At 43.9% G+C, this 21,219-nt stretch overlaps 1 protein-coding gene across 4 annotated transcripts in view; it reads left to right on the forward strand.

Annotated features, from left to right (window-relative positions):
* FARP2 (FERM, ARH/RhoGEF and pleckstrin domain protein 2) overlaps positions 1 to 21,219 on the forward strand; it is a 1,344,877-nt gene that overhangs the window by 1,139,126 nt on the left and 184,532 nt on the right. For all 4 annotated transcript variants that reach the window (XR_014970597.1, XM_085634160.1, XM_085634162.1 and 1 more), the window contains exons 22-23: positions 12,010 to 12,092; positions 14,232 to 14,350. Coding sequence is in view for 3 of the 4 variants with exons in the window: in XM_085634160.1 (XP_085490286.1) it covers positions 12,010 to 12,092; positions 14,232 to 14,350 (202 nt within the window). In the remaining variant the exon portion in view is untranslated. The remainder of the gene's footprint in view (positions 1 to 12,009; positions 12,093 to 14,231; positions 14,351 to 21,219) is intronic.

Genomic DNA, 21,219 nt, shown 5'->3' on the forward strand with positions numbered 1-21,219 from the left:
AGGATAGGGAGGAGGTGGATGGGGCAGCAAGCTAACTGTTCAGAGAAGGTGGGTATTAGGAACTTTATTGTTTTTAAAATGTGTGTCTGTGCGAACTACTTAAAATATGAACAAGTATGCAGCATAATCTCACTTTTATTCAGGAAGAAGAGGACGTTTGTGACTGTGACTCCGAGCTCACTTGGCAGAAACACCCCCTGACCCTCCACCCCCCATCGCAAAATGTAATGCCCGTGAAAAGGGTAGGTGGACGCAGTGTTATATAGAACATAGTCCTGAGAGCACGATTGAAAATGAAAACTAGATATAGTATATGGTATAAACTATGCACCAAAAAGTGTGATATAAGAGGAACCGGGGCTTGAAATATAATATGCAATACATTGTGCGCAATGACAGATTCATTGGAGAGCGCGAGATATCACAGACACTAGCGTGTGGTATGCAATATGAGCCTTGGAGTGTAATATGCACAGGGCAGTGTTGTGTAACCTAACTAGTCTCTAAAGTTGTAATATAAAATATGTTCTGGGGAGTGTAACGTTGCATATGCACTGTGACAAAGATATGGATCCCAGATTTTAATATGTATGGCATAGCGCTGTGCGTTATAACATAGGCATCGAGGAAGGCACGTTAGATGGGGCAATATAACCCGTGCGAAGGCAAGTGTGGCATGACATATACACGGGGTGGTGTTACAGTGCACATGGGCTAGAGAGTGTCATAGCATATGCACTAGCTGGTGGAATACAACACAGAGGTGTGAGGCACTCGGCGGGCACTGGTTGGTGTATCACAGCATTGGGCTCAGCCCGGAGCACGCTGTGACTCTCAAGTGAGATTCATCTCCTTTCCAAAGAGTAAAATAAAAAGTATTACACATCCGGAGGTGGATGTGTATTTTATTAACCGTGAGGGGGGTTTCTTGCATAGTTTGGTCGAATTTTTGTCGAATCCCCTTTGCATGGCTTGGTGTGCGTGTATATTAAATGTGCCAGTCAATAGCTATCCATGTTTGTATAAATAAACGACAAGGGTGTCTACTTGGAGAGTACCCACTGGCAGGGACGCCGGGATTAGGCACGGTAGGGCGTCAGACACGTCAGAGCTTCACTAGCGGTGTAAATACATTCCACGTGGATTCATTCTATGCATAGTCGCCTTTTAATGAATATCACGCAAATCGTCTTGGTGATAGGTACATACGGTTTGTCCAGCATGTCCTAGGTGTTTCTATAAATATATATTTTTTTTAAATAATAAAAACCAAAGGCCGGCCCCGGGGGATGGGGTCCCCGGGGCCATAAGTGGCCTGAGGAGGGGGGCCACGCAGCCCCTTCCTAAAGATTTTTTTTTTTTTAAAAGGCCATGACCCGGGGGTTGGGGTCCCCGGGCCGATTAAGACCTTGGGAGGGCCAAATTATTTTTTTTCAACAAAACAAAAAAATTAGGATGCAGACCCTGGGGGATGGGGTCCCCAGGGCCAGTAAATTAGAAAAAGAAGGGGGGCCACACAGCCCTCCTTCTTAAAAAATAAAATAAATAAAAGACCGGCATCGCGCCGGAGGCCACGCCCCCTCCTTGCAGCACTCTGCAAACACGCCCCCTGGCCAGTTGTAAGTTGGGGAATTAATTCCCCTTCAATACTGAGGGTCCCTGAGGGCCAACTAGTCCAACAGGTATCTCCAGTATGTGCCAGGGAGCTGCGTTGCAGACAGGTGTTCCGAGGCCACGACCCTTTTTACACCTCTATGCAACCCAGCTCTGTTGCGCTTACTGGAGGTACCTAGTGGGCTAGTTTGACCCTAGGGACCCTTAGGATTCAAGGGGACTTAATCTCTCAACTTAGAACGGCCACAGGGCGCATTTACACAGTGGTGAAGGGAGGGGACGGGGCCTGAGGTGACGTGTGCAAACACGCCCTGTGGCGCGTTTTAAGTTGGGGAAATAATTCCCTTTCAATCCTGAGGGACCCTGGGGGCCAACTAGCCCACCAGGTGCTTCCAGTAAGCGCCACTGCGCTGCGTTGCAGAGAGGTGGTCTAGGCCGTGCCCCTTTTTACATCTCTCTGCAACGCAGCTCTGTGGCGCTTACTGGAGGTACCAAGTGGGCTAGTTGGACCCTAGGGACCCTCAGGATTCAAGGGGACTTAATCTCCCAACTTAAAACAGCCACAGGGCGTGTTTACACAGTGGGGAAGTGAGGGGACGGGCCTGAGGTGACGTGTGCAAACACGCCCTGTGGCGCGTTTTAAGAGGTAGTTTTAATCCCCTGCCCTATAATATACTAGGGGCTTACAGAGGAGGTCATGCTGATCACACGGTGATCCCAACGCATAGTGTTCCCTAGTGTATGTAGGTGGTTTCACTGTATCCTGAGTGTCTTTTAACATAGCACTGGCTCTAGGACTGGTTAGTCAGACTCAGTTACCACCAGTATCCGTCTGAAAAAGTTGAGGGTACAGGATGATTTTGCAACAAGGCTTCTTTCTGCTCTTCTGTTTGTTCTTTCTGCACGTTATCCTTCTTCCTGCACTTTTCTTAGTCTTTGAGGACTTCTGTTGCTTCTTTCTGCATTTCTTTTTTTTCTTTCTGTGCGTTTTTTCTTCTTTCTTCACATGTCCTATCTATGTAGGCATAGTTAGAAATTAGCATTTAGAAAACCTTTGAAATTCACTGAAAAAAACCATAGGTTTTAGGCACGTTATAGTTAGGAATTAGCATTTAAAAAACCTTAGAAATTCACTGAAAAAACCATAGGTTTCAGGGGCGTTATAGTTAGCTGGACTTTTCACTCGTACAAAACCATTGAAATTCCCCCGTTATAGTTAGTTCAGCTAACTATAACTTGCGCGCCCGCAATGCACTGCTGATGACGTCACATATTACATCACTCATGACATGGTCAGTGACATCACTCATGACATCACTGATGACATCTCAAATGACATCACTGATGACATCATCCTTGTGATAGTGTGGCAGACCTCCTCTCCCCCTAATATAACCTTTGATACACACATTCAAAAATAGAAACTAAAATTTTCAAAACAATTGACATACCAATATCAGTTACAACAACCTATTCAGTAATTCTAAGATCCACATACACATCCACTCATTCACCAACAGTCCTATACAGTCACTCATACATGTACTCACTCATCATATGTACTCATACACCTATACATCCTGTTACACAACGCCACTCATCCATAAAGTTACTCACACACATAGTCACTCATGCTAATAAAGAATCAAACATCCATTTACTTGCATATACAGTTATACACACACCACCACACTTACTTCTACAGAAACTTACACATACTTAGTCTTTTAAACAATCACTTATAGAAACACATACTTATTCATACAGGAACTCCTTCAATCTCTCACTCTCACGTATACTCACTTATATACACCAATAGTCCATATACTAGTTTAAAACATATGTAGTTACTCATAAAGACACTATTGAGACAGTCATTCACTCACTAACACACCATGCACACACTCATCCACCAATACAGTCCTGCACACATGCTGTCTTCAACACATACAAACAGTGAGTCACTCATTCATACACCTATGCACTATGTAATACCCCCCACCGAACCATACAGACACTCAGACATTCATACTGATACTCAAAAAACCAACTAATAACCTATATAGACACTCATGTAGCTACTCACCAACCCATGCAGCCACTTATACACAAAGTGAGAGACTGATACAGATATTTACATATTTAAACATTACTCACTAAGCCATGTATTCACTAAGATACACTTAATCAGTCAGTTATACAATCAATTTTTCAAAAACAAATCATCCATTTAGACACTTATATACCCATTTATTCTTCCATCGACCTTGAGATATACATATATAAAACATATGTAATTTTCAGAAAAACACACATTCGCTGGATGATGTCATCAGTGATGTCATCAGTGATGTTACAAAACATGTATAATAAATACTATTGAGGTGTCCTGTGTCCTTAAACTTTGAAAAAGATGCATATCATACAAATGAGTAAACAGACATGTTCTGTAGGATCTCAGGTATATAATAATACATTTTGAAATCTTTATACCATTCTGGCAACTTCCTTTACCTTTTTGTTTTGAATGCTTGCTGACGATTGTTTGTTGTGTTATCCTGTATTAAGCCAGGCTGAGTAGAGTTTGAATTGTGTGACACCATCCTAAATTTGGAGATTCGATCCATCCCCCTGGTTTGGCCATTTTCTAAGGTGCCCACATTCTCACCCACCCATGTTATTTTCAAAGGTTTCAAGAACTGACTACACTCCATTCTGTTTCTTGGTAGTTTGATTTTCACCCAATCTCCTTTCTTGAAATTGGGGATCGTGTTGCCATTTTTCTCATCATATCTCCTTTTATATTTGTTTTGATAACTTTGGATTCTATCCATAACCTGTTCCCTGGAGATCAAAACTTGTTTTTTTTTCCTACGCCAATTAGCAGATAGTTTGGTTTTGGCTTGTCTCCCTTTAAGAGAAACAAACGGTGATACACCTGTGACTGTGTTAGGGGTGGCACGATATATCCATATATTTTCTTGAAGAATATTAGCAATGGGAACATGGTTTACTTCTGCTCTTTGCATGCATTTTTAACAAATGCAGTTAATTCATTCAACCATACCATTTGATCTGGGATAGTAAAGGACTATTTTTATATGTTTTTTTCTCTAAAACTTCTTGCATTTGGTACACCATTGTCTGTTATAAGAACATCCTGGATCCCGTCATCCAAAAAATCATCTTTCAAAAACGTTATTAATATACCAGTGGTGATTTGATAAACACACTTGGTTGCCACCCATCTTGTATGGTAGTGTATGAGTATGAATTGTTCATTGAACTATTTGTAGTTAATTGGCCCAATTGTATCAAGTGCAATTTGGGACCATGGCTTGCTAGGAATTTCAACAGGGGAGAGGGGGGTTTTGTGTGTACTTAGGACTTTCACTGCTAGCACGGTATCTACAATTTTTGACTAAATCTCCCATTATAGCGTCCATTTGAGGGCACCAATAGTTGTTTATAATCTTGTTCTTAGTCAGGCTGCGTCCTAAGTGTCCTTTGTGGGCCAACTGACTTATTTTCTTTCTCATGGTAAGGGGTGGTATAATTTTATCTCCTCTAAAAATGCATTATTATGTATTATTATCACACCTTAAACTCTTCAATCAGAGCATCTGTCAGAGTCTCTGCGTTAGCAGAACACTCAGCACTAGAACAATAAGGAAGGTTCCAAAGGAAGGGGAAGAGGGCGGGGAAAAAAGAAGGAATGGGAAATGTTGCTTATAGGTATAACCCAAACAAGTATTCAGGTAATTACAACACTAACCTCATTGCTGGTGTCATTTTGTAATGGTTATATAAAACGGTGATAGATAAAATGCTTGAGTTTATCTCAGCCACTGGTAATCACTCGGGCCGCATCCCAATGTGTCGTTATTTTGTTATTTTGTACACCATGCCTTCACAGTTTGAACCCAGCTATATGCAAATCAGTCTTGACCATGCTCCAATAGGAACAGTCTAGCCCGAGCTGCCAAGCCAGGTCCTCTCTGAACTGCAACTCAAACAAGGCAGGACCGTTTTTGCACTAGTTATGGGCTCATAATGGGTCCTGTGCACACTGTGTCACTGTAACCAAGCTTTACCCAGGTGATGAGCCCATAACTAGGGCCAAACCGTTCCTGGGTTGCTTCTGTTCGGTCCTGGTTGTTTGTGTTCCTGTTCAGGGAGGACCTGGCTGATTTGCATACAGATGGGTCCAAACTGAGGTGACATAGTGTGCAAAATAATGATGGGTCGGGGAGCAGCCCAAGAAATTATCAACGCCTGAGATCAGTTAAAGCATTCCATCCATCACTTTTTTGTATACTTTAGTGTGTCACCCTAAGTGGGTTGGGCATGCCCAGACATTGTTCCCGTGCACACTGTGTCACAGGAATCAAGCTGTACCCGGCTGATGATCCCATAACTAGGTTGAAGCAGGTGCTGGGTTGCTTGTGATCCGGTTCAGGAAGGATGTTTGGGCTGGACTGTACCAAATGGACCAGGGTTGAGGCTGATTTGCATATAGCTTTGTACAAACTGAGATGACATGGTGTGCACATTATCGATGGATTGGGATGCGGCCCAAGTAATTACCATTGGCTTAGATTATTCAAAAATGTTTTGGAATGGTTAGCACCTGTCACCACAAACAATACAAACATGCTCTAATGAATTTATGAAATCCGAAATGTAACCAACATATTAAATCACATATATAAAATAGTGCGGTGTTGTATAGCTCTGATCATCGTTCACGAAATGACAATATTTCAATATATGATGGCACAGTCTATATTGAACAAATAGCGACTTCAGACCATCATTCATGACATTAATGCCATTTTACTCAGCAAGCCTCAGCCAAAAATCGACAGTGATCCTATATCCAAAGACACATGATGGTATTCCCAATGTGGTGAGCCAGTTTAAAATAAACAGCACATATAACCAAAACAAAATAAGGCGTATTGTAATATAGACCAAAATATTGAGTCAAACATGGCATCCTATTGCCCAAATCCACTGGCCACATTATACACTTATATATAACACTGACCATCAATCCATTGATGAAGAACTACGCAAGATAAGAGTACTTTGATGATAGCAACACAATTTATGTTAAACAACTCACAGATTATTAACGCAAATCACAATTTACATCACCAGTGCCTTTCTATTAGGCTAAGTCTGTAGTTTCTATTCTTCTTAGTTCTTACTGTTTACCCGTTTGACAGGGTCACAGTTCTTTTACCTTAGGAGCTTACTTGATATCATCGCTACCTTATCCCTTCCTAGATCACGTGAGCCGCAGGTACCACCCGCTCAGCCCACACCTTCCCCATCATCACATTGCTGGGCATCTGTGAAATCCACCCAATTGGCGAGACCCTACACTCCACTCCTTGTGGTGCCAGTTGCTCTGTCACTGGATCTGCTCACAGCTGTAATTCTTAGATTCCCTATACCTTGGAATTATTACTCCCATTAAAGAAAATGCTTTTCACTTCTGGGCCACCAAGTGGTTCCGTGATACAGGGTTAGCCTGGCCACCGCCAAGCGTCATTCCAAAGCACCTGCGTGTGTCTAATGCTGCAGATATCTTCCTGCCAGTCCTCCTCCCTGAAGCCAGTAATGCAGTGTACCTCTAATCATGATCTTATTTACATTTCATGCTTGCCTTTCCACTTCTTCCTATTGTGTTTTAATCCAGTCCAAAATGTACTTCATTTTGTTTCTTCATTATTCCTATTGTTATTTCATAACTTAACAATCCCAATAACATGTTTTTTATGTGTCAGCTACTCGGTGAGTAGAGTTACTTTTATGGACATTCAGTCATCAATCCTTGTATCACAGGGTGAATGCAGTTAGGGACATGGAAGAGTGCTTTGTGGCAGTGTCTCTTAGAGGCCCCTCTTCTCTTCCTCTTTGCTGAGCCTGCAGTAGCTTTGCCAGGCCCCCCATATTTTCTAACGTTTCTGAAGTATCTTCACCAGTCGGAGGTGTGCTTGAATTGTCATCTCCATTGTATGCATCAGTGACACCTTCCAGTCCACCAGGGTGCCCAGGTGTAGCTCTCCTTGTCCCCGAGCCTGCACAGGCATTTCCGGTGCATTATTGATGAGTTTTCTATATACTAGGGAAACTGCCACCTTATTTGGATCCTCAGAAGGTACTCTTGCCTTTCCCGGGGTTCCAGTTGGGGAGCTTCTCCACATCTATTTTCTCATTAGACGCAATGGGTCTTGCTGATACTCTTCATGGCAAAAAAATTACACCAATCCCAAAGGTCAGACATTGCTACACAGATATTACTAATCACCATTGTGTTGTTTTTTTTTTTATTTTGTATTTTTTGACAGTACAGTCAATGTGTGGTAGGCCAAACAGTACAATATGCAGTAGTTAGTTACGCATCATGGTACAGGTATTAGAGGATAACAGTTGGCATAATAAAAAATGGCAATGCAGTCAATATGATACAATAATCACTACCGGCCTACCCATTTAACAAAAATGTTTCCCTCACCCTTATCCCCCACATACCTCCCATCTCCACCCATGCCTATGAGTCCTCATCTAGGGTTGCCTTCCCACTCAGCAACGTTAGAATGGTTCTGAATTTAAGATGCCCCACATGTTCCACTGTCCAGAGAAGCTAAGGAGAGAAAATCTTGTTCCGCTGCTGGTTCATCCACAGTTAGAGGGGAGTGTACAGCGGTGTCTAGGGCAAGTTCTTTTAGACAGTCTAACAGGTGATCCCATGCTTTAGCTTTGTCAAGTAATCCCCCCCCCCTTGCGTCCTGGAATAGTACCACACTTTTGTAACATACCCAACGGAGGAGTTCTTCCCTCCATTTGGGCAGGCTTGGGCCTCTGTGCTCCTTCTAATGCATAGTGATCTCTCATTTTGCAAGGATCATGGCGAGATCCACAAACCTGTTGTTGGTCTTATTGTTGTGTGGTTGCGGAAACCCCTCCAGTAGGCACTTACCAAGCACTTTTCATTGATGATACAGCATTAGCTTGACAAGTTGCAACTGATCTCAGAAGAGCAGAGGCTCCCTGAGCCCGGTCAACTTAGGCATTCACCTTAATGCCTCAGGGAGATGCTGGAGGCTTGGGAAAGGTGGCAGTGATGTGACTATTGAGTAGTCAGTCTCTTGAAGGAGAGAAGCCAAGGTTGTCCTTACATAGCAGAAGACGTCATGTAGATATGTAATAAAATTGAAATACACAGTGCCGTAGGCATTTCGAGGATGAAGAAAAAGAGGGAAAGCCTCTCATAAGTGCTGAACAATTGTTTATACTCAGATTGGCCCATCTGCAAGACAATGAAGAGGAAGAGCTATCGGTGGCCATTAAGGGCATCGAAAAGATAGAGAGGAGAAAGCCCCATTGGCATAAGAAAGTTTCAGGAGGAGAGCAACAGTTCAGGGAATCAAAACTAGAGCATTTGACTGGAAGAGAAGGGGCTCGTTAGCACATTGAAATGATTGCCGGACATGAAGTCCTGACGAGTGCCATTGCTAAGCTATACTAGTGGTATCTAGGGACAGGGTCCACAGAGAGATACTGCACTTGATCTTAAAGGCCGATAAGCGTTAGGGTTCTCAGAAAGATTAAACTTAAAGTGGACAGTGTTTTTATTCTAAGGGACAAGGAGTCCGTATCTTCCCATACCTCCGTCCTGAGACTATGGCAAGAGGGACGAAACTTAAGATGGTGTAGAAATGTCACAGGATTTAGAAGTCTTGCCTCCTTTTTTCAGCAAAAGGTGGAAGATATCTTTTCCTCATTTTTGCATACACAGAAAGAGGATATTGAGCCATCAGCCAGGGCGGTGCCCATTGGATCCAAAATAACATCGATACTAGATAGCTTCACACCATTAGAGACTCAGGATTTGATTAAATTTTAATGTCGATCCGTTCAGGATCCCCTTTGGATCCATGTCCTGCGTCCGTGATTAAACAAACCCCTGAGATTATTGCGACAGCCCTTACCCCCCTGTTCAATACTATCCTCAATTCGGTCAGTTTCCTAAAAAATTGAAAATGGCATCTATTCTCCCTCTGCTTAAAAAAATCAAACCTCGATCCTAGGGATCTGAATAGTAATAGACCTATTTCGCGTCTCCCCCTACCGGCAAAAGAAAGCCTTGAATGCTCAACTCAGCCTATTCCTTCAGATTAACAATATACTGGATCCAACACAATATGGCTTTTATGCTGAACGCAGCACAGAGCTGACCTTGATCAAATCCACAGAGGAGGTAAGAGCGGCTTTGGACCTGGGAGGCACTGCAATATTGATCATGTTGGATCTCTCAGCCACCTTCGATACGGTTCATCATAAGGTTTTGATGGACTGTTTATCTAAAGGTGGGGTACAAAGCACAGCCTGGAACCTCTTGAACTTCTTTCTTACCGACAGATCTCAAACGGTAGATTTGGATAAAGATAGGTCAAAGCCTTTCTCCCGTCCTTGTGGGGTACCTCAGGGGTCCTCCCTTAGTCCTACACTTTTTAATGTGTACATTTCCTCACTGGCAGCCCTGATAAGATGTCAATTGGAACCCAAATGATCTTATGCGGATGACACACAAATAGTGCTGTCCCGCCAGTGTGTCCAAGAAGCTGAAACAGGATCAAGTTGTCACGACTGCATGAAAGCCATCTCGGGTGGATGTTCTTGAACTGCCTGAAACTTAACTCTGGAAAACAGAGGTTATTATATTTGGCAATAATTTGAACCTCTGGTCGCCTGACTGGTGGCTGGAAGAATTGGAAATTCTACCGGAACCGACTAAGAAAGTGAAGAATTTAGGGGTCATTGTGGATAACAGTCATTGTGGATAACAGTTTTACTTTCGGGGATCAGGTCAGTGGAGTTGTCTCTACATGTTTCTTTCTCCTCAGAATCCTGAGAAAATAAAGTTCTTTTATCCGGGAGACAGCCTTAGGACTGCGGTCACAGCACCCATTATGTCACGGCTGGATTACTATAACAGTCTCTACTTGAACATCCAAAACAGACATATGAACAGACTCCAAATCATGCAAAATGCAGCGGCCAGGCTGCTGACAGGTACACCTAGGTTTATTTTGGTCAAGAAGGAACTAAGACTTCTTCATTGGCTCCCAGTTAAACATTGGGCGCAATTTAAAGCCCTTTGTATGGTTTCTCAAGGGAGCAGGCCCTGACTATTTAAGACAACGGCTTCAATGGTACGTTCCCAGTAGAGCCTTGTGCTCTATGACAGCAAAACAAGTGACTGTTCCCTCAGTAAAAAAAGCTAGCTGGGGTGGCAGGAGTTTCATTACATGTGCCGCAAAGGCTTGGAACAATCTACCATTCCACCTCGGAAATGCAACCGAACTCCTCTCCTTCAGGAAAGGGCTGAAAACCTGGTTATTTACAGCATAGCCACTCAGTCAACAGTAACAATTTAGCCAAGTGCTCAGCACCAGGACACCTTAGGGTAACAGTCGCGCTTGAGAAGTTAAAAAAGAAAGAAGTGCAATCCTCGATTTAGCAACCTGTCAAACTGAGCATTCTACATGAAGACATAACATGTATGTAAAAGTCTGCTTAAGCCTTTCTTGTGAAAATTCATCCGGTGAGGACCCCACCTTGATTCAGTGACCTTCTTAGATATAGTTTGCTAAGATAGGTTTTAGTCTTGGACCGTCGGTTGGTATACACATTAAGGAATATTAAAGGGTTTGATATTTTTTATTTCCTTCTTTCCCTATTGTGCTTTGAAGTATAGTGGTTTGTTTTTAATAGTAAAATATGGGGGTTCTCACCTCTTTGCTCTAACCATGTTATTTTTTTCTACCAGCTGTGCCACCTCTTCAACTGTTCTGAAATTTATTTTTTTGTGGGATCGGAGTTAATGTTTGAAGTATTTTTGATATAAAGTAAATTAAATTTAGTTTTGTGGAAGTTGAATCTGATCCCTTGCCTTGTATCGAAAGTAGTTAAACTGTTTGAAATTAAACAAAAAATCAATTCTGGCGCTTTATAGGCAAACCTGGGGGTAGTCTGCCTGTTGAAGTTCATCCGACATTGTGTTTCTGTTTTTCATCTCCATTTCTTCCTTACTTTTTTGTGAAATTATTACTTTTTCTTCCTTCTGCATTCAATTTCCAGTTAATTGTGTTGGATCCTCCGGTGAGTAGTTGGTTGCAGCCAATTTGTTCTTATTCTCTTGCTAGAGATATTAGCTACTGAGTTACACCTCCAGTGCTGTTGAGTTTCATGTGCTGTCTTAGAATAGGCTTGTACACTATTTGTACGCATTGTTTTGGTCCTCGATTGGGAAAAATGTGCATGTTCCGTCAATATCTGCACCTCAGCAATGTACCTGATAGAACGCATTCTTCTCCACAGGTAGAAGAAAGTGAGAACGAGTGGTCGGTTCCACACTGCTTTACCATCTATTCTGTTAAAAAGACCATTGTGGTAGCAGCAAGGTAAGCTTACCGGGTGCACATTGTAGGAAAAACAGCACTGGTGTTTAGGGCCTGGGATCTGGTGAGCAGTAGGCACTTGGTGGGAAGGAATAGTCTGGTATGTGATTACAATTGTAGGTGTAATAAGGAATAACGTGTGGCTGGGGAATGTACTTGAATGACCTCTGGTCCCTCTGATTATGAATCAGAGGGATTCTCCTTGACCATCCTCCGTGCCTTCTTAAGGATTTTTGCAACCCCGTGCATGAACCAACTTTGAATTTATTTCGGAAACACTTATGATGCCAAACAACATTGAATTGTACATTAAACTTTCAGAAACGTGGCTTCCAAAGACCAGTCAGGAGTTTAAGTTGCCACATGTCGCCCAGTCAAACAATACTAAAAGAAAGCTTGAATGATTGCCTCTGGAGATGTGGACCTTTGATTTGCATGTATGTCACTTTTTGTATCAATGTGGAATGTGCTTACCCTGGACTATTTTCATGCGATGTAACTCTGAATGGTGCTGTTTGTTTGGTTACATTGAAAACTCAATAAAATTGATTATCAAAAAAAAAAGAAAGCTTGAATAAGCATTGAAATAGCCGTTTATTTTTGTGCCTGGATCAAGATGTTTTGTTGTTCTTGCAACAACATTATTTTACATCGCATCTTCAATTTAACTACTGTGTTATTCCCATTGTAGACACAGTAAGCGTGACTTTGTGAATCTTTAGTGGCCCAGTGTCTAATATTAAAATAAATATGTGTATGCTGCAATAGTGAAAATGGAAGCACAGCAGTAAGGTTTTTAAACAATTTGTTGGCTGGAATCTTATCATTTTCTTCCTAATTCTCGTTCTTTGTCTAGTCCTCGTCCCCTCTTTTTATGTTCACTGTTCTGTGGTTAGACAATGACATCCCACACTGCTCAGTAAGAGAAATGGGAATGGGCAAAAGACAGAAAAATGGCCAAGAGTTAAAGAGAATGGTATAGCGATAGGGTGAAGGAAGTAAAGTAAAGGCTGGAAGGCAGTAGCGGTATATGTGAGGTTAGCGGTATACGTGAGGTACAGAGAGGGGTGAGTGTGGTAGGGTGAGAGATGAGCTAAAGCAGTAAAGGTGAGGTAGCATAAAACAAAGACAGATGTAGAAAGAGGAAGGAGCAGTGAGAGAAAAAGAGGTAGAGAAATAGGTTTGGTTTTAAAATGAGAAAGATGGACATGGATAAGGAAAATAAGAAGCTGGGAAAATGGTGAGGGCACTGATGATTGCGCTATAGAAGAAGTATAGAAGGTAAGCTAGAGACTGGCAGAAAGATAGAGGTAGACCTGTCGAGAGGCGCAGTAGTGAGAGCAGTATAGAGAGATGCTAGGTTCAGAGCAGTGAGGAGACTGGAGCAAAGTGAGCTGATGTATAGAACGGCTTTGGTTAGAGAGGCATAGAGAATGGTAAAAGAGTCAAGGGTTAAAGAAATATGAGATGTAGATAAAACATGCATGACTAGCAGTCCATTAAAAAAGCTTTTTAATTCACAGTTATTATGGCAGGTATTAACTGTCCCAATCACTTTAGCAAGACGCACTTTGGGAGGAGGGGCCCAGGCCACTTGCACACTTAGTCCATGTCTTAAAAAGTCTGTGGCCATCCTCTCCTTCCTTCGGCTCATGATACGAGTCCCTTGCTGTGCGGCTTGACAGCCTTTTCTGAATCATTGTATGCAGAGACATCTATTAGGGGTACCCAGTGAAAACACATACTGCCCATGGGTTCCCTTTGTACCTATGACTCTACCTTATTACTCATGGTACGGAGGGTCAAGAAGGCAGCAATAGGGTCAGAAAGTAAACTGTGTTTCAAGAGCTGTTTAGATTGCTTTCTGGCCTTTCCACTCCTCCCATTCCCCCTGACACTCAGCTGCACATAGGAGGCTGGTGAGAGAGTGAGGGTGAGGCAAGACGTGTGAGGTCATCAGAGAGTCAAATGGTCTGTAAGTCCCTGTTAGTTGATATCCTCGTTTGAATGCTATGTATTGCTCAATGCCATGATCTGTGGATCTGTTTTGCTTTTTCTCCGTTTCATTGAGGTATATCCATGGATTCCATCTGTGCACCCTCTCATCCGTGACCCTCATCCTTTCCTTTCCATGTCTTGCAGTACACGCCTCGAGATGGCAAAGTGGATGGATGACCTAAATGTGGCTATTAGCTTGGCCAAGAAACCCACCGATAAAACTGAACACTTCCTGGAGTCCTCTTTGCTCAGTCACTCCAACCGTGAGTTTCAAATCCGCCACCCCCACCCCACCACCCATACCCTACAGGCACAGTGGGAACAACTTCGAGCCTCACATCTGCATCCCTTCAATAGTAACAGCGTATTGTATAATAAGTGAATAATCAGTTCTTTTGGTCTGGATTCCACAGCATTGTATGATTGACTCCTGTGCCAGTGTCTAATATGTATGCAATTCTGTTGAAAGCATTTAATAGGCACAGTGAGAAAAAGGAAGAGGACAAGTGCATTTGAACCACACTTTTGAGAAGAACACCAGAGGTAATCCACCCGCTTCATTATCGACTTGCTAGAACGGTAAATGCAATTTCACCCGAGGAGAGACCTCCATCTTGCAAGATATGATTCAAGGTGGCACAGACCTCTACTCTGTACCCCAAAATGTCTGAACTCCTTAGGTTAACACTGCAATGAGAGCAGCAAAACAGAAGACCAAATGAACTCTAGATTCCCAAGTGCTCTGACAAATGCTTGTGCCACCGCCTTCCACCTCTAATTTTTAATGAAAGAGTGTGCTCTCCAAGCCCCAGTGTTGTCCTTTTGTAGGTGTATGTACTTTCTCTCCTTCCTGCCACTTTTGTTAGGTGAGTCAGCACCAGAAACAGAAGAGGTTAATTATGGTTTTAAGGGGATCAAGCAAAAAGACTCAAAATGAGATATAGAGGTTAATCAGGCATGAGGCAGGGAAGGAAGAAGATAAAAGAGGAGTAAGGAGAGATTATGTAGAGGAAGAAAAATGTATAGGATAGCACTTATCATAGCAAGGTAGAGCTTGAACAGGTGGATTATTTTTATTTGTATTAATTGTGGCAAGCCCATGTTTTGGTTTGTTTCATGGCTGCATTATGATGTGTCACACCTACTGTGCATTCTCCCAAGCTAACTCCACTCACCTCATAACAACCCAAGCACCAGTCTGACATCGCTTAGACCAGCACCCAAGAGACAGTCTGGTTCTTTTAGGCATGTCTTCTGCCTAGCATGTTGCCAGATGGGAGACTACCCATATTGTCTCTCACCACGCAAGCATTGTCCATTCCAAGGCATATCAGCAGTCCGACTGGGCCCACAGCACTGCTGCATTGCAGCAGTTCGCCACATGCCCCCAGTTTGTTCTGTCTCTGATGTCGGCCTACATAGTTGTGCCACACAACAGCTCTTCCTAACATTCTCCATGGGTGGCCTACCAACACCAAGCTCCTCACTCTCTTTGGCCACCTGCCCAGACCAACTCCCACCCATGTGACCAGCCAGGTTTGTCACTCAACACTGATTGCGTTGATCTGCTTAAGCAGGACAACAGCCAGCACAGGCAGGCCCCCTCCCATCTCCTGGTCAACATCAGAATGTCCCATATGCTCCCTAGTGATTTTATGCTAACCCTGCTTGCTGCCGCAACCACTAGCCAAGCGATAGTCTCTGTCTCACGTTGTAATATCTGCTTATCCAGTATGATAGCAGTGTGAACCTGGTCGACCTGCGCAACAGTCCTGCAAAGGCTACTGGGGTTCAAGTCTCAGAGCTAAACTCAAAGCAGACAGAATGCAACAATGGATGACTAGCAGCAGCCACCAAGTGATGGAATGGTCCTTTTCCACCTTCATTGTAACAGCTCTTCTGCAGTTGACTGTTTTTAAACATAATGACCTATCAGATGTGGTACGCTGTCTATTTGGGCAAACGCAAGAATCACCTGGTAGCAGCATTTGTCTCAAAGCCAATGAAAATAAGCATTTACAATGCATTAGGTCTCGCATTTGCGAGAGTTTAAGCTGTTGGCATTTTAAATGGCAATGGTTTTAATTCATCTGTTTAGAAAACTAACACTTAAATTAAAGGCATTGCCATTTACAATGCCAATAGTATAAACTCTCGATCTCGACCTTGGAAGGATGGTGGGGGCGGGCAAGTGGAAGGGGTGAGATGGTGTTGGGCATGGCACAGGAGATCAGGGAGTACAGAATACTAGCCAATGGCAGCCGCACGCCTTTATGTGCAAAATGCGTGCCTTCCCACTCCAGACATGCGGCCGCCATGGGCTAGTACTCCCATAAAAAGAAAAGATGGCAGCCACTATAGTTAAAGCAGATCGCCGTGGCAAAGTAAATAAAGAAAGGAGCGCGGCTGCTTTAGTCAATGCGGACAATGCTGGCAACGTAAATAAAAAAGGAGCAGGGCCGCTACAATCAAAGTGGACCACATTGACAATGTAAATAAAGAAAGGAGCGTGGCAGCTATAGTTAAAGTGGACCGCGATGCCAAAAAATTTGAATATCGATTAAAAGGTGCAAGCTGGTTTTGTAAATATAACGCAGCAGCCATTACCAAAAAAGCTGGTTTTGTAAATATGACACGTCCGCCATTACTAAAAAAATATAAATGCGAGCGCTGTGCTGCGTTACAGGAAAGCATGTCATGGGTGGAATAGGAAAAATCATTCAAGAAAATAGTGCTCACAGACTAAATAAAACATACCGAGCAACAACACAAGTATAAAGGCCAGTCCTCATGGGAGGTTAAAAATGCTGACCATGCAGTACTAAGGAGGGACTATTAAGCCTATTTATAAATAAAAAGTAACCATTTAGAAAGGACAGTAACAGGAGCCAATTGAAAAGATGGGTGGAAAATAGGCAGAGCTTCAAGTCCATCCCTGAATACAGCAGGCCTCGCAAAGCAACGCATGCACTGCCCAGGCTTGACCTAAAAAGACTTCTATAGGTTTGATGATGAATGCATCCTTAAGTACCATGCAAAAATAACTGAGCTGTTGTCATTGTACACTACATGCATGGTGAATAACAATCAGCCATTAGCATGGCACCACAACGGTTTTCATGGTCCGAGATAACTTCCAAATGGGCCAAAGATACTGATAATAGGCTCAGTAGGTTTGTGGAAATGAGCTGTTAGTAGGGTAAGGAATGTGCCTCTTTTAGGGGAATGTGGCAGATTTTGGCCCCTATTAGAAGTTGTCCAGTCATCCATTTTTGGCTTAAAAGGTTATACTAGTGGTATAGTGTTACTGCACAGCGGTATTCCTGGATCCTGTAATACTGCATGGAATTCTCAGCACATAACTGCTAAAAGCATGGCTTGCATTATGGGTTTACATATGCAAATCGGTGCAGTAACATTGATTTTATAATGTTAGTTCAAATGTACATGACCGTATGACTTATTACCCCAGTTTCTCTATCATAGCACAGCGTTGGAATTTGCAAGAAAGACAATAAAAGTTAGAGTGAAAAAGAAAGGTAAAGGAAGGGAGAGCAGAAAATTAGATGCAGGATTAAAGATGAGATTGTATGAAATCTTAGCTTTAATATACTATGCAAAATTCAGTTTTGCCGCATAACTTAAAACTAAGTATTCAAAGTAACCAAAGTTAACTCTGCATATGCACTATACATTTCTTGCTGACAGTCAGTGTAATCCTGAGTAAATTACTTAACCTATTTATATTAGGTTTAACCAATCATGCAAAGTGCTTAGAATTTTCCAATTTCAGGGTTGAATAGCTCTAGCCCGAGATTCAGGCCTTATGCTGACATACATCCTTAACAAAAGAGATAACTCTTTTATTTGATACCTAAGACATTAGGATAATTCTGCTGTCTGGATGCTAAGCTTTTAAGTTTGGTGTCAACTGAGAGTAGTGCGCCTATATGAGACTTGGTCCTGAAAGTGTACCTGGTCCATGTTAGATATGCTATCTATTGCCAAAGCCTGTATGTTCAGTTTCACCTGAAAGATAGCTCTGTCTAAAGCAAACACATGTAAAATGTGTGTAACTTGTGAGACAGCGCTACTGTCTAAAGCCAATATCTGTGTCTTATGTGGGATGATGTAGCTTGCCGAAAGGGCCTTTGTGAAACATGAGCTATAACTCACCTCTCTAAAACCTAATGGCTGTACCACCAAGGTGTCCATATGGTACCATGTCATCCAGGACACAATATCACAGCCGGGCTTTTTCCTCTACTAATCAGGGTATTTTACCCTTAAAAATCAAATTAATGCAATTGAAGCAAACAAGACACAGAACCGAGAATGCAATTGATGGTTAAGTAACAGCCCAGAACTAGAACAGGGTGCCTCGGATGAGCTGGAGTGGTGTCAGTAAAATCTGGCTAACCTGAGAGATAGCTGTGCGGTCTAAATAATGTCTGTAAGAGCGTTGTCATCCGACTGGAAAGCTCTCCATTGTGATGCCGGGTAACTAAGCTGTGTGTCTTCTGGGATAAAGCGTGTGTCCAAAGCCTCTGAGTTGTGTAACTAGTGGACTATGATTGATGTGTGTTGCCTGCAGGTTTGTCTCACCATAAGCTGTTTGTTTGTGCAGGTTTAACCGTACTGCAAACATAACTTTATTGAGATTTAATTTCTCCCGCATGTGATTTTCACCATGAAACAGTAGAGTGTGACGTTTGCTTTTCTTCTCTGCTGGCAAACGCTGCTGTTTTCCATTAAGAGCAGGGGTGAGACATTTAGGTTAGTGTGTGGAAAGTACTCATCGGCAGGTTTTAAATCAAGACATACAAGCCGCTCCAGAAGAGTAGCTATGCGTGAACAAGGAAAAAATGCCTGCAGTTAAAAAAAAAAAGGATCAAAAAAGTGGGATCACGAGTCATAGTTAAAAATAATCCAAGCAAACAGTCCCAAATCACAGGATGGCAGAAAGCAACTAACGATTACCTCATCTATCTGAGAGAGACACGTTAGAATATCCCCAGGCCTCAGACTGCATCTGGAAAATTTTCGTCAGCAGTACCCTTGGTAGGCGTCGTCGTCCAGCTCCGCGTACGTCTCTGGCATCATAGCCGCCGAGATGACGTCGTCATAGCTACATAGCCCACCTGACGCCAGTGGGTGGCAGGATCCGCCATCACCTTCCCCACTGGCGCTCCATAACCTCGGACAGGTGGGTTCTGCAAATAGTCCGCAGGGGCTATTCCATCCCATTCGAATCTACCCCTCCGGCCATGCCACCTCAGTACCACCGCATGTCGGGGGAACACTTGGCACTTCTCCAGCAGGAAGTTACGGCCCTCTTGGCTAAGGGGGCCATTGAGCATGTTCCGACGCCAGAAGTAGGTTGTGGTTGTCACTCCCACTACTTCTTGGTGCCCTATCTTAGACCTCCGGAACGTCAATCTCTTCCTCTGGAAGGAGAAGTTCAAGATGCTCACGCTAGCTCAGGTCTTGTCTGCTCTAGACCCGTAAGACTGGCTGGTAGCGTTGGACTTGCAGGATGCTTATTTTCATATTTCCATCCTGCCAGCCCACTGGCGTTATCTACGGTTCACGGTCGGCCACGAGCACTTTCAGTTCACCGTGCTCCCTTTCGGCCTTACCAGCGCCCCTCGGGTGTTCACGAAAGTGATGGCGGTGGTCGCAGCTCATCTGCGCAGATCAGGGGTTCCAGTCTTCCCCCTATCTTGACGACTGGCTGTTGAAGGCGGGCTCACCCCAGGCAGTCGTCTCCCACCTCCAGACTACAGCCGACCTCCTGCATTTGCTGGAGTTTTCCATCAACGTGTCGAAGTCGCACCTGATTCCCTCTCAGAAGCTCCTCTTCATCGGAGCAGTTCTGGATACAGCACAGTTTCTGGTTTATCCTCCCGAACAGCGAGTCCGGGACATTCGGGCTATGATTCCGATCTTTCGGCCCTGGTTCTGGGTTTCGGTCTGGAAGACACTGAGGCTGCTGGGCCTCATGGCCTCCTGCATCCTGCTGATCGATCATGCCAGATGGCATATGCGGGCTCTGCAGTAGGACCTGAAGTTCCAGTGGACGCAGCATAGGGGGAACCTCTCCGATTACGTCCAGATCTCAGAGGGCACTGCACAGGACTTACAGTGGTGGCTCAGGAACCAGCGTTGGGTCAGCGGCAGATCCCTCTCCCTTCCCCAACCGGAGCACACAGTAGTAATGGACGCGTCCCTCCTGGGATGGGGCGGCCACATGGGAGAAGCGGAGATCAGAGGCCTCTGGTCTCCGGCGGAGTCCAAGCTCCATATCAACCTTCTGGAGCTCAGGGCGATCCTACTTGCACTCAAAGCATTCCTTCCCTCTGTTAAGGAGAGAGTAGTGCAGGTGTTCACAGACAACACCACCGCCATGTGGTACTGCAACAAACAGGGCAGGGTGGAGTCGTGGACCCTATGTCAGGAGGCTCTACATCTCTGGACGTGGCTGGAACGTCAAGGCATTTCCTTGGTGGTGAACGCCAGGGCAGCCAAACTCAGCCGACGCTGCATGTTGGATCACGAATGGCGTCTTCACTCGGAGGTGGTGCAAGGTCTCTTTCAGCAGTGGGGAGAATCTTGGTTAGATCTATTCGCCACCGAAGAGAACGCGCAATGTCAGCAGTTTTGCACGTTGGAGTTTCCAAGGCAGCACTCGCTAGGCGACGCTTTTCGTTGTGGGTGGAGTTGCGGTCTGTTGTATGCCTTTCCGCCTATACCACTTCTGCCCAGAGTACTGAAGAAGATCAGGCGCGACCGGGCCCAAGTCATTCTTGTGGCACTGGACTAGGCTCGAAGAGTTTGGTATCACGAGCTACTCAGTATGAGTGTGGATCCCCCGATCTGACTGCCTCTTCGGGAGGATCTCCTGTCGCAGCAACAGGGAACGGTCCTCCACCCGAACCTGTCCAGCCTCCACCTCCTTGCGTGGCGATTGAGCGGCGACAGCTGATTCCATTTGACTTGCCTCCCGAAGTCTGTAATGTGATTCTGGCAGCCAGGCATCCCTCCACTAAAACGGTATACGCCTGTCGGTGGAAAAGATTTGAGGCATGGTGCTCAGGAAAATCTCTTGCTGCCCCTCTTTCTGAGGTCCTAT

This window comes from Triturus cristatus, chromosome 11 (assembly GCF_964204655.1).
Source record: "Triturus cristatus chromosome 11, aTriCri1.1, whole genome shotgun sequence".
Lineage (NCBI taxonomy): Eukaryota > Metazoa > Chordata > Amphibia > Caudata > Salamandridae > Triturus > Triturus cristatus.